The 16,794-nt window shown below is 39.0% G+C and overlaps 2 protein-coding genes across 6 annotated transcripts in view; both read right to left on the minus strand.

The window, feature by feature from the left end:
* Window positions 1-2,569: 2,569 nt before the first annotated feature.
* On the minus strand, window positions 2,570-6,784 carry LOC131526354 (nucleoside diphosphate kinase B). Of its 2 annotated transcripts, none has more exons than XM_058754617.1 (5): window positions 6,630-6,784; window positions 4,843-4,975; window positions 4,005-4,106; window positions 3,769-3,881; window positions 2,570-2,813 (listed from the first exon to the last, which is right to left on the minus strand). In XM_058754617.1, the coding sequence occupies exons 1-5, from the start codon at window positions 6,761-6,763 to the stop codon at window positions 2,696-2,698; spliced, it is 600 nt and encodes a 199-aa protein (XP_058610600.1). In that variant the 5' UTR covers window positions 6,764-6,784; the 3' UTR covers window positions 2,570-2,695. The 2 variants fall into 2 exon arrangements, with proteins under 2 accessions (XP_058610600.1, XP_058610601.1); XM_058754618.1 differs by having other exon boundaries at window positions 6,616-6,753.
* Window positions 6,785-11,528: 4,744 nt separating this feature from the next.
* Window positions 11,529-16,794, minus strand: part of LOC131525450 (NACHT, LRR and PYD domains-containing protein 12-like) — a 70,073-nt gene continuing 64,807 nt past the window's right edge. For all 4 annotated transcript variants that reach the window (XM_058753069.1, XM_058753068.1, XM_058753071.1 and 1 more), the window contains 2 exons: window positions 13,113-13,286; window positions 11,529-12,489 (listed from right to left, as the gene is read on the minus strand). In XM_058753069.1, the coding sequence (XP_058609052.1) occupies window positions 12,474-12,489; window positions 13,113-13,286 (190 nt within the window). In that variant the 3' untranslated portion in view covers window positions 11,529-12,473. The remainder of the gene's footprint in view (window positions 12,490-13,112; window positions 13,287-16,794) is intronic.

Here is a 16,794-nt window from a genome sequence, read left to right on the forward strand (position 1 = left end):
CTCCTTATGTTTGCATCACTTTTAGCCCATGGCAGCATACTTCCTGCATAATACTTACTCAAATGCATGTTTTCTTCTCTCTTTTGAGCATAAAGCTGTCTGTAGTTGTCAACAGCTGTGATCTTATGTGCCACAGCTTTGAGATGTAGATGGTGACCAGCAATCTCTGGTGATGGTATCCCTGACCTGTCATCTGGAAACATGTCACATTCAATTATGCTGGGTAAGGAGATTTTGGTTTTACCATCAGATGATTCCACTACAAAGTTTCTTGCAGTGCAGTGCAAAATAACTGCAGGCCATGTTTTTTTCTTTAATGTCAAAGAGTTGTTGCTTTGTTCATCAAAGACAACATATAGCTTTCTCTTGCTGGATATGCTTTCCCTATGAACAACTTCAGTCAGCTGATGCTACAGCAGAGGAAGAACTAGCCAAACTTTAAAGCATCAAAACCAACTACATGTATTCTGGATCCTATACCTACTAACCTACTAAGAGTTTGTGCGCGTGTTGCAGGGCGTGGGCTGGTGTTTTGTCTGGCCGGATCCTGTTGAGCACCCTGTCTAAATCAGAGTTACAATTACTTTGCTTGTATCATCTGACCTTGGCTTTTCTAGCACTATCAGATTGAAACTACAGACCATGACATTCTGTTGAATAGGCTCGAGAATTATGTTGGCATTTGTGGACCCACCACAAATCTATTACCCAGCTGCTACTAGTTTGTGTGTGTGTTAAGGATAAGTTATCAGTCCAAACACAAATTAAGTACGGAGTGCCACAGGGATCAGTCTTAAGTTCTTACTTTTCTTCTTGTATATACTTCCATTGGAGGACATTATGGCTGCTTTTACATTACATTTCAATTCTGATTTTTTTCCGTCCCATGTGAGACAGATCAGATACGACCCATGAATGTAGAAGCAGGAAAAAAAGCACATGGATTCAGACTGGATAGTCCCATCAGTGAGTTGTATGTAATTGTAAAAATGACAGTGACGAATGATCTCAGTTCAAGTGGACAGTTATCCTGGTGTTGGGATACCTTTACGCAGTTGCTGCGGATTAAAGCAATCTTCCCCTCCCCTGGGATGTGATTTCAACGGAAGGGAAAACAGCAGAAGAAACACGATTGGCCCCAGGTTTGGGCTGGTTTTATGCAGGCCTGGTAACCCTGTTTCCGGATCAGTAAATCTACCTTGGGTTATTTCGCCAAGTGTGCAGTGTAAAAGCAGATATCAGATATGGGTCCCTTTTGAAAGTAGATGTAAGATGGATGGTCTTCACATCAAAAGAAATTGGATGTGTTCAACAAATCAGAATTGGTTATCAAGACCTGCAGTGTAAATCAGGTACTATAGCATTAGTTTCCACTGATGATACTCAGCTTTGTATTTTCTCCAGACCTCCACATTGGCCAAGTTGGCTAAGTGTATTAGGGATCTCAAAGACAAAAGTATTTGTTTCTTTTTATTGGACCAAAAACCCCTGAACACAAGACTATAGAATATAAATATAGTCTTTAGATGTATTATTGTTTCTCTGTTTTCTACATTTATGAGTGTTATTTTTGATTGTAATCTGTGCTGATCATAATTTCAGTGTCTGCAGAACAGCCTTTTTCCACCGTAGAAATACCCTAGTGAGACTTAAATGTACAGTATGTGTATTTCAAATACATTTTAGTATATGTACTTAATAAAAATACCCTGCAATGGTTCTTTAGCTATACTAAGCTGGTATACTTACAGTATTAAAAATTGAAACTAATTTTGTACTTAATGCATTTTAATTGTGCTGAAGTCCAATACATACTGAAGTATATTTGGTTGTGCTAAAGTGGAACTATTGCAAGTATATTTCAGGTACACTTCAAATATCTTGCATTTAAAGACTGATATTATTCAAAGAGCATAGTCCTCATCAATAATGACATTAAAACACATTTTAGACTCAACATTAAGAAATGTGTATTGTGCAGAAGTAGTACTCCAAAAAGTTTAATTATTTTTATATAAGCCTCAAGTGATAGGTCAGTAAATATGTTAACATATTTGAACTATACTTTGTGAGAAAAACGCATTTTAAATATTAAATTTGTACCCAAGACAGATGCAGTCTGTTCAGTGACTACAACTGAGAAACAATCATATCATCCCAAATTTCATCACTTCATTGGTTGTCAGTTAATATTGGTTTTAAAATTCTGCTTATTTAACAAAGCTTTCAATGGTCTAGCACCATTACTGGTTACATTTGGCGCTACAGTTGTGTAACGCAAACTTAACACTGTGAAAAATAAGGTCAGAATTATGAAATGAGATGTTGCAAATCCCTTAAAAAAAAAAAACCTTTGATGGAAACTGATTTGACGCATTTTGTAATTTAGGCATGCGATAAAGTGGCAGAACTTCAGTTGGGACTTTAAAAAGTTCACATTAGGGAATTCTTCACGTAACACTTAGTTGGTATAGAAGTGTCAATATTTGAGCTAGCTTATACCCGGCTAGCTTAGACAGTCACTGTGCTTTTAAGAATAAAGTGAAGAATATAAAGATGACTCCAAAAATGCGAGATATCACAATTTATTTGAACAAGTGCTTCAGAAAAGACGGGATCACAAATAAACTCGGGTCCATTACTGATAACTGGTCTGGGAAGAAAGGCATTCAGTGTTTGGTAGGTGGTCTGCAGTTTACTCATAGATCCAGCTTTGAGCACAGCTCTTGTAAGACACCAGCTCCTCAGGCTTGAACCACAAGCTGATCTCTTTATTTGCACTGTCCACAGAGTCACTGCCGTGGATGATGTTCCTGGAGGAAAAGAAAAGAAAAGTCAGTCATCTGACTATTGCCTTCTCTTATCTTCATAGATCACACTGAAAGCCTAATGGAGGTACCACGAGTACACGGACGATCAATCATGAAAGCGGGGTGATTACAAAAAATAAATAAAAAATTCTGATTGGTTGTGCCATTTTGGGTGATATCTGAGGTCTGATTTGTTGGCGTTAGAGAGCATGTTGTCCAGACCAGCAAAATAAAGTGAAACTGGATTTAAAAGGCCACAGTGATCCTGGAATGACTTTGCTCATGAAATACAGTTAAGTGCATGATGTGCAGCGCCACATACATAGCGTTATAATGAGATCAGGATCGTAAAGTTGTGAATTCTTTTTGCTTTACTTGCCAGTATTTCAGCGTGCTGCTATGGGAAGAGCTCATGCACAGTGGGAGAAACCCTCACTGGATATCACCAAACTCAGCTGAAGCTATCTGCATCCTTTTGTGCAGACAGAAGCTGTAATGTTACATTTATGTAGTCTCTCTAGGATTAATCTCACAGAACGGTTTGAGTCTACTGGAGTTCATCTCTTCAGCTTCACCTCACACAGCTGATCCTTTTCCAACAACACTGATGCATCAATCTAGCAGTGCTGACTTTTAAAAAAAAAAAAAAAAAAACAAACAAACACTACTGTGTGCACATTTTCATTGACATGTTCATGTCAAAATTAATTTTGGCAAGACTTAAAATATTTTCATTATCTGCACAAACATTCATTTTTCTGAGACCTGTCAAAGATCGGAATGAGAAATTGACAAATACAAAAAAACAACATCATGGCCACCAAGTGAGAGAAACCCCCCCCAAAACAATCGTTTACAAAACCAGCTATTATGGCGATGAACAAACGGGCCCAAGCCCCAGGGTTGGCGGAAACGAAACCAACCTGGTTAGCTCAGTCAAGCGGGTTCATAGACTCACCTGCCCACTTCAATGCAGAAGTCTCCCCTGATGGTGCCGGGTTTGGAGTCCGCAGGGTTGGTCTCTCCCAGCATCACTCTTCCCGTCTTCACAACATTCAGACCCTCCCACACCTGAGAGAGAGAGAGAGAGAGAGAGAGAGAGAGAGAGAGAGAGAGAGAGAGAGAGAGAGAGACTGTCTGTAAGAGACTCGAGCGCAGGCTTCAGCGTTCAGCTCAGCGGAGAGCAGCTCTTACCATCGCAGCCACCGGCCCGGAGCCCATGTACTTCACCAGTCCTGGGTAGAACGGCCGGTCCTTCAGGTCGATGTAATGCTGCTTCAGCAGGTCCTCAGACGCCTGTCACCAAACCACGGCACACCGTTAACCATCTGCACCACTCCAGAGGAACTCACTCACTCACCCCCGGTCAATAAACCAGCACTACAGCGAAGTCTACGGTCCAGTCAGGACCATCTGCTCCACACATCAGCTTTATTAACGCCTCACAAACATAAAAACTGAAGTACGGCAGAGAAGTCTTTGATTATCTAATAAATATTCAATTCCATGAACTTTGAAACAGCCATAAAAACCACGTGTTCTTCTCACTGGAGAACAACGCCACACGATCTGATTTTTAGGTGCTGCTCAAACCAACCTGCACTTTTTTCCTTTTTTAAAGAAAATATAAGTTACAGAGTACATTTAATGTGTTTACAACGTCAGGTTTCTTTAATACTAAAATAGGCATTTAATAATAGCAATGTCATCAAGTTATTACTTTAAAGAGATTTTTTTTAAATAAGTTTTAAGTTAATTATATATTTAATAGTTTCAGATTTCTAATTCACTTGAGTAAATATTACATCAAATATGAATTTAAATGCAGCAATTGTAATGCACGTTATTTACCATCTTTAATTTAACAGTAAATACAGTAGTCAACATTTGAAGAGGATCATTATAGTGTAAGTGAAATAATAATGTATATACTGATCTACCACTACAGATTACATGAAGCTCAGCAGGTCTGTGAATAAAGGGCTGATGGCAGATCAAGCAGAATAATCTTCCAGATCAGAGGTCGACGCACCTGGAGAAACTTCAAGGCCACCAGCCTGAAGCCCTTCTGCTCGAAGCGCTTGATGATGTCTCCGATCAGGCCTCTCTGGACGCCGTCCGGTTTGATGGCAATGAAGGTGCGCTCGGTTTTGGCAGCCATAGTTCTGAGAGACAAGAACACATCAATCCATGATACTGGTTACACAGATGAGCGGTCCGAGAAGCATCTGAAGGACGTCGACGGCACAGATGAAGCCACGGGGGCCAAACACGTGCGATCGACAGGAACGAAGGGACACGAGATGTTGGAGTAATGAACAAAATAAGCCCACAATTAGATAATTGATATTTACATTGTCAGTAAAAAGGATGTTGAAATTTGAGTTGACTGCACTGGAGATTAATAACTACTCAGAAAACTGTCATCAATAGATTAATCTAGATCAATATTAATCTTCAAGATAAAGAGGTCACCGCTCACGCACGCGAACGCAAGCTTTCTGAAGAGCACTTAAGACCCAAATGAAGAAAGACCTGCACAAATTAAACCGCATGGTATCACAGAAAATCTCTAAATAAATCTGGCATCATTTTCCTTAAACATGCTACGGCACATTCAGCTGCAAAACAGGGTTACATGAGACATGCTTTAATATTTACAAGCGTACTGAAATTTGTTTATGTTCTCATATCAAAAGACATGAGGCAGAGTCCATCAATACTGGATTATACTGATGTGATCAGGTTTAAGAGAAAGGCAATAAAAAGATTGAGCCGATACTAATAAAATCTGTTCAGAACGTGTTACACAATGTTCTCAGTCTCTAAAGCCAGATACAGTTTATTGTGCAATCAAAATAACTTCTAAGTAATTACGCATGCATTATGGGGGACTTTTGATCATAAAGGAGCCCAAAACACACTGACTCTTAAAAGCCTGTGCTTTATGACTTGCAGCTGCTCATTTACACACATGAGCCGTGAAGCATGTAACCCAAGCATGCGCAGCTTTAACTGTGAGAGGGTCCCCATGTGACGTCACGGGTGCTCATGCCTGCTGTTAGACGACGTCACTATCCTGACGTGTCAGGCCGGTCACGTGACCCCCATTCTGGAAACACTCGCGCGGTCAAAGAAGGTTAGGGTTAGAAGGCATACAGCAAGGACTACTGGGCATGCGCACATCAATATAGCGAAATTTGTCACTGTACAATAATTATTATTTTTGCATTGTTGTAAGGGGTAGGCTTAGGGTTGGAGTAGACGTTAATAAAACTAATAGGTAGAAGATTTCATTTATTATTAACTTCCGGTTTTAGCGGTATAGTTCCTAAGATGTCAGCCTGCAGATGGCGTGCACGCGCCGGTATGCAGCGGTTCTGGCCCGTTATAACGCTACTGTAGAAAGCCCTGGTTTCTGTGGAGCAGCTGCACCGGTGCGAACAAACACGCCTGCATTCACCGTACAGCACGAGCTTAAAACACACTTCACACCGAACCCGAGCTCAAGTCAAACACGAGAGACGCGCGAGCCAGGAACAGCCGCGGCAGCCATATTCGCCACGTTACCGCGCTGCTGCACGACGCGCGTCCTCCTCGACGCTTTTACAGGATTCCGTCGTGTGTGTGAAAGCGACAGAAACGCAGAAAACAAGTGTTCGCTTGTAAAAACGAAGGCAGTTGCTCGACCACACAAGTAACGTGACTTCAGCGTGTTCCGTGACCGCTTCAAATGAGAAAGCGCTAGTCTGCATATGATTAGCACGACCTTCCGTGAACAAAACAGCGCAGCACAGGCACTTACACACAGACACACACCTGACGGATGAGCTGGAGCTTCTGTGGAGCGGATCTGAGGACGCAGAGGCGAGGCGAGGCGAGCGGAAGAGCGACGCGTCGCCGCAGAGCTCATATAAACGCGGCTGCGGGGGCGGGGCTGATGACGCACACATTACATATTCATATTCATATCTAAAATCACTGCTCCAGCCTCATGACGTTTAATCTCGGATTCTGAATATACAGATTAAAGACCAAAAAAAAAAAAAACTAATTCATCTGGATTATAGATTGAAAATGACTTTAATACTTTAAAACGAATTTAATTTAGGGCAGTGTGGGGTAACCCCTCCCACATACATTTTAATTTTAACTATGGACTACGTTGACGAGAGTGATGTAGAAGTTTTCATGATGAAGTTTACACTGGTGATGTACCGGAGAGAAAACTGATTTCACAGTAAATAATCTAACTTTCAGCAGCAAGAAAAAAGAAGTGTTTAAAGCTTGTTGTTTTGTAGAACATCACAGTTATATGAGAACAGTAGTAGGGCCTGTAGATAGAGAGTACGTGTTATTTAATAAACATATAATTCAGTCATTTTTGAGACATGGGACAAAGCATTTGTAACTGCTATCAGGTTTAAAAAAATAAACATATTTTCAATTGTAAATGTTATGGGGATTAATAACATCACCTCCAGCTCAACCTGGCAAAGACTGAGCTTCTTGTCTTTCCCGCCGCTGCAACTCTACAGCATGACATCACGATCCAGTTAGGTTCATCAACAATTACCCCATCAACTTCGGTCAGAAATCTTGGTGTAATCTTTGATGACCAGCTGACCTTCAAAGACCACATTGCAAAGACTGCTCGATCTTGCAGGTTTGCACTACACAACATCAGAAAGATCAGGCCCTTTCTGACGGAGCATGCTGCACAACTTCTTGTCCAGGCCCTTGTCATTTCTAGGCTGGACTACTGCAATGCTCTTCTGGCTGGACTTCCATCAAACACAGTCAAACCTCTACAAATGATTCAGAATGCAGCGGCACGACTGGTCTTCAAGGAACCCAAAAGAGCCCATGTTACACCTCTCTTTATCTCCTGCACTGGCTCCCGGTCGCAGCTCGCATCAAGTTCAAGACACTGATGCTTGCTCATAGAACAACCACAGGCTCAGCACCCGCCTACATGCACTCACTATTAAGAATCTACATCCCCTCCAGAAGTCTGAGATCTGCTAGTGAGCGACGCCTCGTGGTACCATCACAGAGAGGCTCACAATCACTCTCCAGAACATTCTCCTTCACCGCTCCTGGCTGCTGGAATGATCTTCCCACCCGATCCGGAGCGCGGGATCCCTGCCAATCTTCAAGCAACAGCTGAAAACTCATCTCTTTCTCTTTATTTATTCCTTCCCTTGCTAGCTTGTACTTATTTAAACAATGCCTGAGACTCGGTGTTACGAGCACTTCGTCTGTCTGACTGCCTCTTCAAGATGAATCGCTTTATGTGTTCCCCAATTGTAAGTTGCTTTGGATAAAAGTGTCTGCAACATGACTAAATGTAATAATAGAATGTATTTAACACAATTATCCCCTTCAATTTAATTGTATTATTATTATATCAAATCCATGACACTTATTGTCTTCTCACTACATCTAAAGCGGTGTGTCCACAGAGAAGGGTCCAATCATTCATATGCTATAAAATGAATAAAAATGTTTTTAATGATGAAAAAGCTTGTTTTATCAAAAGTAACACTTAACAGTATCACATATCAAAGCAAGGTTGTTTTTCAGTGACAAGTGCGTGTTTAATAAGGTTTCAAAGTTGTGTCCACACTTTTTGTCAACACCGTCAGACATTTATTAAAATGTAATAAAATCAGGGAATATCAGGGGCAGCTGTCGCTCTAAAGGACCCCTCGTCACAGTCCTCCTCTGCAGAGTACATCACTGTCAGACAGGCTCTGGTCAATTTTATAATTGTAGAATATTTTAAATTTTAATATTTTAAATATTGCCAAATTTGTCAACACCGTCAGATTTTGTGTTCCAATAATATATCAAAATACTTAAATGTGACTCTTGAACAAAAGCTTTACAAAAAATAACATACTCACTGTTTGTTGTGTTTATTTTAATACAGTAATTGATTGATCCAATGTATTTGATAGTTAAAAAGACCACAAATTCAGGTTTTCGTCGCAGATCTGTCAACTCCATCAGATGTTCAAAATATGTACATCATCGAAAGAATACATCAGGAATTGTTTCTTCAGAAGAACTGAGACATCTGCTGGAAAGCCACAAGCGTGCATCTGGCACATCTTACACTGTTTGGTCATTTAACATTCATATATTTACTTCATGTATTCTCCTTATGGCAAATATTTCTGTACCTATTACTGCTTTATGGAAATATCTAGTGCATTTTATTTGCCATGATATAAGGAATTTGTCTTGTTTCAGATTCACTACAGAAAACACATTAACACAAATACAGTATAACTCTCTGTATAGAAAAATATGCAATGTAAGAAGATAATATGTAGCAGAGGGTAACACTTTACAGCAACGCCTCATTTAATAACATTAGTTAAAGCATTAACTAACATGAACTTACAGTGAGCAATAAATTAATTACTACATTATTTATTTATATTAATAATTACATTATTTATTAATGCTGTGCTTGTCAGTTTTTCTTTAATTTTTAATGTTAATTGTCTTTTTCCTTATAACAGGTCTGATAACAGTAACAGAAAGTGACTCCACGCTGTCTACGGCGAGTGGAAGGCTACTCAGAACACGTCCCACTCTCTGTGAAAAGAAGAGAGATATATGCTTGTCAGCACGGAAAGAACTACAAGAAGACTCCCACAACAGATGATTTGGTATGTACCGCTACACATCTTGTTCACCACACTGGTGATGAATTCAGTGTGGAGGTGTCTAATTCTGATCCTGGAGGGCCACTTTGCCACAGATTTGAGTGATTTTGAAGACCTTTATTAGCTGATATAAGCAATCACAGCTTAGGGCTGTAAATAAACTTCTGTAAGGTGGCCCTCCAGGTGCAGGTTTGGACACCCCTGGTTTAGTTTATGTTATGCTAAAGTAGTAAAAAAAATAACAAATGTAAGTTTGAGAATTGTTAAATGGTTAGTTTACCCAAAAATGACAATTCTGTCATTAATTACTCCAAGACTTTTGTTCATCTGAGAGATGTCTGTCCCGCCATTGAGAGCTACGTAATTACCACTTTCAAGCTCCAGAAAGATAGTAAAGACATCACTAGTAATCTACGTGACTCCAATGGTTTAACCTCGGTTGTAAATGTTTTCTTTTTTTCTTTTAAAAAAAAAAAAATAACACACTTTATTTGGCCCAAAGTATGTGGACAGTCCAGTCTAATTAACAGGTTTGGCTATACCAGTAATTTCTGTGTGAACAAATCTTGATTCTGCACTGCACAGTGGCTTTGTTGGAATAGCCAAGCCTGTATATTAAAAGGAGGTGTCCAAGTACATTTGCATTAAATTCAGGTAAAGTAAATTAGAAAATACAAGTTGTACCCCTTTTCCATTGACTTTTAATCTCCCCTGTACTCTCCCTGACAGCCAAGATCAAGTTGCCCCCCTCTGAGCAAAAATAACTACTCGACCACCTTCGTGACACAGCTAGCGCACCAAGTGAATCAGCTTGTGATAGGGAGGTGGAAAGACTGAAGGAGAGCAAAGTTTACAAATCCCGTGAAGTCAGGAATTATGTTGATAGAAGGTGGTTATGTGTTCGGGAGGTGAGGTTCTGCACTGGACATGTTCTGTATTCCACATTTCATGTTCAGTTGTTGTACATTTAGACAGGTAGAAGGTAAAAGGACAAGGCAGGCATTTAGAGAACTTCCATTCTCTTTGTGCTTGTTATTTACTTGTTCCATTCTTTCTGCAGAACCTATTTGTATCAAGGTAATGTTTTTGTTGTTGTTTTCCAGAGGTGGTGTAGGGCCTATGCACCGCATGGATTCTCTGTGGCAGTCACCACCAACAATGGAGTTGAGGCGCTCAATAAATCACCGAAGAACTTCTAACTCAGATTTTCTGGCACAGGAAGTCTTTCATCTATGCTTGAAACTCTAGTATGTTGCTGTCATACAGTAGACTCAACTTCATCTACAGTAGTGAATGCAAGACTTACAATCCAGCTGTTCCAGCATTCCTGAAAGATAGACCCAGAAGTTTTGTCAAACATTGCTTGAACAGCATCAAGGCAGCTTCCAGCTATTCCAAAGAGCACATAGAGGTGCTTGGAAAGGAATCTTTTAAGGTCAAGAGTGAGACAACTTCTGCATGGTACAAAGTAGAACTTGGTAACTCTGAAAAATATCCGTCATGTGCAGGGGCGTGTCTATATGGTGCCCAGGGGTGGCACCGGCCCCCCCTGAAATTTGGCTGGCCACCCCAGGTGCCCCCCGTACCAGTTGTCTTGCGATGGGCTTGTTTTTAGTACATTTCTAACTGCATCTGGCGGATCTTGGCATGTGTAGGCAGCTGCCTAGGGCCGCTTTCTTCTCTTCTTTTTAATTTTAGGGTGATCTAAATGACAAATGTTGAGAGCGCATAATGTTATGCGATCATGTAATGCGCGAGCACGAATCTCTCCACTCGCAAGCGGATTTCCTTCACTCACACAAAACTGGACGTGTGCTTTTAAATATACATTGTTCTTTTATGAATTGACTCGGGTTTCGCTCAGATATTGCTTGTATACTCAAACGTTATCCTCGAGAAGAATTTTTAAATATATTTTCACAAAATATACAGGTGCATCTCAATAAATTAGAATGTCGTGGAAAAGTTCATTTATTTCAGTAATTCAACTCAAATTGTGAAACTCGTATTAAATAAATTCAATGCACACAGACTGAAGTAGTTTAAATCTTTGGTTCTTTTAATTGTGATGATTTAGGCTCACATTTAACAAAAACCCACCAATTCACTCTCAACACTCTTTTTTCCCACAAATTTATTCACAGACTCATTTATTAATATATTGTGTAAAACAATGACTGGCATGTAAAAGACTTATTTATATAGAGTGAATACTTTCTTTGCTTTATTTTCATAGCACAAACTGATTTATTATCTGAAACAATACAAAAATGGCTGGCTCGTCTGGGACGTAAAGGCAGCTTTTTCCACCTTTTGATCACAAGATGTCGTTAGTGTGCATTGTCTTGAAAAGCTTCGAGTAATGAACCTTTTTAAGATACAGTTGAGGGGATGCCTCTGTGCTTCACAAAGCTTCATTTTTCCATCACTACGTAATGGTGTCGAATGAACACGCAAGAAAATGAAGATGATGAAAAACAGTCTTTAACTAATCTACCCACCAGGAATATCCACATGGAGGAAAGTAAATGACACATGTTGACTTTAACAATATCTGACAAAACTAAACTGAACAAACAGGAACTTAAGTACACCAGCAAACTATTATAATTAACAAGACACAGGTGAACCAAATGACATAATCAGACATGAGGGAAAACTAGGTCAAGGAACACAAGAGGAATGAAAAACAAACAAAAGTCCATGTGGTGGTGACATGAGTGTCTATGTATCATATTGAATCAAGATTAATAAAAATATTCCACAATCCCTACATTTTTTTATTTATACTGTACATTTATACAAATAAAATGGTTAATCTATGAATGAAAAACTGTAATTTGCTGCTCCGAAAATAAAAGGCGTTTCAGAGGATCACTGAAATCTAAATTAATTCTTAAATTATAACAATGAAGTCACTGCATCTTCAGTCTCTGTAGTGGATCCATATTCACCATCAGATGATCATGAGAAGATAAGACTGTCATCTAATATAAGTCCTAAAATAAAACACAAAGAGTATGAGACATTATGTTTTTCACATCTTTCATAAGAAAACTTAGCACTAACTAGATAAGGTATATTAATTCATTCTCAAACATGATAATATAGCTTCTATCTGATGCTGAAAGTCAACGTCACAAAATCAAAAGGACATGAAAGGTTATTTTCACACAACAGACAGCTGATACAGAACCAGCAGAAATGACCATTACACACATATTGGTAACACTTTAGAATACTGTTCCGTCGTTAATGAATAACTACACAGGAACGAGTGACTAATGCATTATTAACATTGTAGTAACTACTATTAACTAACAAGAAACTCTGATTAATGATTTATTAAGTAATAGTGCTCAGTTGAAACTGGTAGCTCACTATTAGCTAACCAATAACTACTATTTTTTTCATATATCCTGAGAACTCCTAAGAACTACTGTATACAGGTTCATATATGACATACAAAAACTTAAGATGAATTTAAGAATCATTATCTCATGGTCTAAGACCTAAATATTCACAAACACATGGTGTGACTGACCCTGGTACAATTCCCTTTTATTTCTAGTGGGTAAAACGGCCATTTGAACTTAAAATGAAAAGTGTTAACTATTGTTACCATAATGTCTCCAGTTTGTAATTGGGATCATCCTTCATAGCAGAGAGCAGCTTCACTCCTGAGTCTCTTAGTTTATTCCCAGACAGATTCAGGAATCTCAAGTGTGAGGGGTTTGATCTCAGAGCTGAAGCCAAAGCAGCACAACCTTCATCTGTGATGCCACAGTCATACAGCCTGTAGAGAACAAAGACACAACGTTTCACTCTCTCAGATCAAACATGAAGAAATGCATACCTTGACTCTAGGGGTCAAACAACTAAAAATCAAGTCAAAATTCTTGGGGTGATTCTGGAGACAGACCTTAATTTTAGTAGTCATGTCAAAGCAGTAACTAAATCAGCATACTATCATCTCAAAAATATTGCAAGAATTAGATGTTTTGTTTCCAGTCAAGACTTGGAGAAACTTGCTCATGCCTTTATCACAAGCAGGGTGGGTTATTGCAATGGTCTTCTCACCGGCCTTCCAAAGAAGACCATTAGACAGCTGCAGCTCATCCAGAACGCTGCTGCCAGGATTCTGACTAGAACCAGAAAATCTGAGCATATTACACCAGTCCTCAGGTCCTTACACTGGCTTCCAGTTACATTTAGGAGTGATTTTAAAGTACTTTTACTCGTTTAGAAATCACTCAATGGCCTAGGACCTAAATACATTGCAGATATGCTCACTGAATATAAACCTAACAGACCACTCAGATCATTAGGACTGAGTCAGTTAGAAATACCAAAGGTTCACACAAAACAAGGGGAGTCCGCTTTTAGCTATTATGCCGCCCGCAGCTGGAACCAGCTTCCAGAAGAGATCAGATGTGCTAAAACATTAGCCACATTTAAATCCTGACTCAAAACTCATCTGTTTAGCTATGCATTTTTTGAATGAGCACTGTGCTACGTCTGAACTAATTACACTGTATTTATGTATAATCATTTTCAATTCTTAGCTGTTTTAAATTCATTTAATAATTTCCTTGTTTTCATTGCTGTGATTATTTTTATTTTTATTGTTACTTTTTTTAATGACTATTTCACTTGCTTTTATGTAAAGCACTTTGAATTACCACTGTGTATGAAATGTGCTATATAAATAAACTTGCGTTGCCTTGCCTAAATTGACATGTTTCCCTTACACATGCAAACAAACGGCCACTCTTATCATGTTCCTTTTGTGATCGCGCTAGTTCCAGTGATTTATTTCTTATTCGTTTTCTGATAATGCATCTTGATTTTGGGCTCGGTGCTACAGGTCCGAGGCTATTAGCCCCGCCCGGTCCGTTTGAAGCACTGGCTCGCACTGGCCTGACAGTGGAAAAGTGGCTAATGGTAGTCAGGGCTGGTTCTAGACATTTGGAGGCCCTAGGCAAAATTAATGTTGGAGGCCCCTCACAACACCTAACCTTTGTATTTATACAACATTTAATTTTCAAATTTGTATATTTTTTACATATGTACATATTAATCAAACTTTATTATTATTATTATTATTATTATTACTACTATTATCAGTTGGATTCCTACATCAGTATGTCCAATGTTTTGGATACTTTCCAGTCGGGTTATCTACAAAGCACAGAAACTGTATTGTTGAAAGTTAACAATGACCTTTTGCAAGTTCTTGATACTGGTTCACATGCGGTTCTTGTTTTGTTGGATTTAAGTGCGGCATTCGATTCAATTGATCATAGTATTCTCCTACATCGGTTGGGAAAGTTGGTGGTTATTCAGGGTGTCGCTTTGCAGTGGTTGGCTTCTTATCTCAAAGACAGAACCTTCTCAGTGAGCATTGGGAAGTATTTTTCTTTGTCGGCTCCGTTGTCATGCGGTGTGCCCCAAGGGTCCATTTTAGGACCTCTTCTCTTTTCACTTTACATGCTTCCCCTGGGTGCCATTTTTAAAAAATATAAATATATCTCCTACCACTGCTATGCAGACGATACCCAGTTTTATCTTCCAGCAAAAACTGACAGCAGTGACTCTTTGGATGTGCTTTACAACTGTTTTGAGGAGATAAAAGGTTGGATGGCTAATCATTTTCTACAATTAAACAAAAGCAAAAGTGAAATTCTGATTTTAGGCCACTCTAGAACTTCATCTGTTTTTAATTTAGGGTCTCTCTCTGAAATCTTAGGGTTGCATTCGATTCGTTACTCAACTTTGAGAAACAAATTAGCACAGTGGTAAAGGGCAGCTTTTTCCATCTGAGATTAATTGCTAAACTAAAACAGTCATTGCCCCACAAAGATTTGGAGACTGTAATCCATTCTTTCATAACATCACGTACTGTAACTCCCTTTATTGTGGCCTAACTTACGGTTATATCAAACCAGTAACATATGCTCAAATCACCACGTTAGATGGATCTTGGTCTGTGTCACTGAGCGCAAAATGTATTTATAACACACCTGGGTAACACTTTATAATAGCGTTCTGTTGTAAGTCATTTATAAGTGATTAGTTAATGATTAACTAATAATTTACAAAACATGACTTTATGTTCACAAATCATTATTAAGTAATATGCTAACGATTTACAAATCTATGGTAAGTTATCTTAAAAAAAATAGCATATCATAAAATTATCAAACAGATCCTTAGTAAATGGTTAATAAGTTACTAATTAATATATTATTAATCACTTAAAAATCATTCAAATGTCAATATTGTACCATTATCTCACTGCGTTAAAAATACTCCATGTGTGTCAGAGAAGACATCTGTCTACACCCTCACTAGTCAGCCCTTACATTGCAGTACACACTACAAAGTATTCAAAACCTGTTGTGTAAACGCATGAATAAATCATTTACAAAGTTTTCTGCATCCCCTAATCTAAAGTGTAAACTAGTTATTGGATGCTAGTTGCTAGCATGGATGCTTTCATAACATCACGCCTGGATTAATTACCAAAAGGGTGTATTCACACCTGTCTTGTTTGGTTCAATTGAATCAAACTCAAGTTTGTTTCCTCCTTTGGTGCGGTTCTTTTTGGAAGGTGTGAATACAGTAAATCGCACTCGGGTGCAGACCAAACAACCGTACTGAGACCCATCTGAAGAGGTGGTCTTGGTCCACTTCCAAACGAACTCTGGTACAGTTGAATCGATGAATGGATGACCTGAAGCACACGTGTGGTTTTTGTTTACAGTTTCTGGTTCACTTGCAAAAAGGGCAGTGTGAAAGTGAACCGCAGCAAAGTAAAACAATCAACATTGTATTTGGTCCAGACCAAAGCAAGTGAACTAGTGGACTTTCCTGGTGTGGATACATCCTAAGTGTTATGTTAAAGCAGTAATGTAATCATCAGCAGAATTTAGAAGATACACACATCTGAGGTACTTTTGAGGTACATTTTTGACTTTTTGATTTTAAAACAAAATTTTTTTTAGTTATCTTGCTACCAAAATTAGCTCCCAACATGATGTCATTGATTTTAAACACAAATTCAAAGTGCTGTGTCTGGGCATGCTAGCGGCACCTGCTTTTTTAAACTCGTAATTAACCACCGAATTATCTATCCAGAAATTACTCCGACCCGACAGAAAAAGTTTATATTTAGAATACATTGCAATAACTCCAAAATAATGATGACAACTTGAAAACCTGCATTAGGAGGAGTACGGGGTGCCGTAACGGGGGGGTGGGGGTGGGCATTTCTGCCAAGGGTGACCCCCTCCCCCGGAACA

Source organism: Onychostoma macrolepis, chromosome 19, assembly GCF_012432095.1.
Source record: "Onychostoma macrolepis isolate SWU-2019 chromosome 19, ASM1243209v1, whole genome shotgun sequence".
Classification (NCBI taxonomy): domain Eukaryota; kingdom Metazoa; phylum Chordata; class Actinopteri; order Cypriniformes; family Cyprinidae; genus Onychostoma; species Onychostoma macrolepis.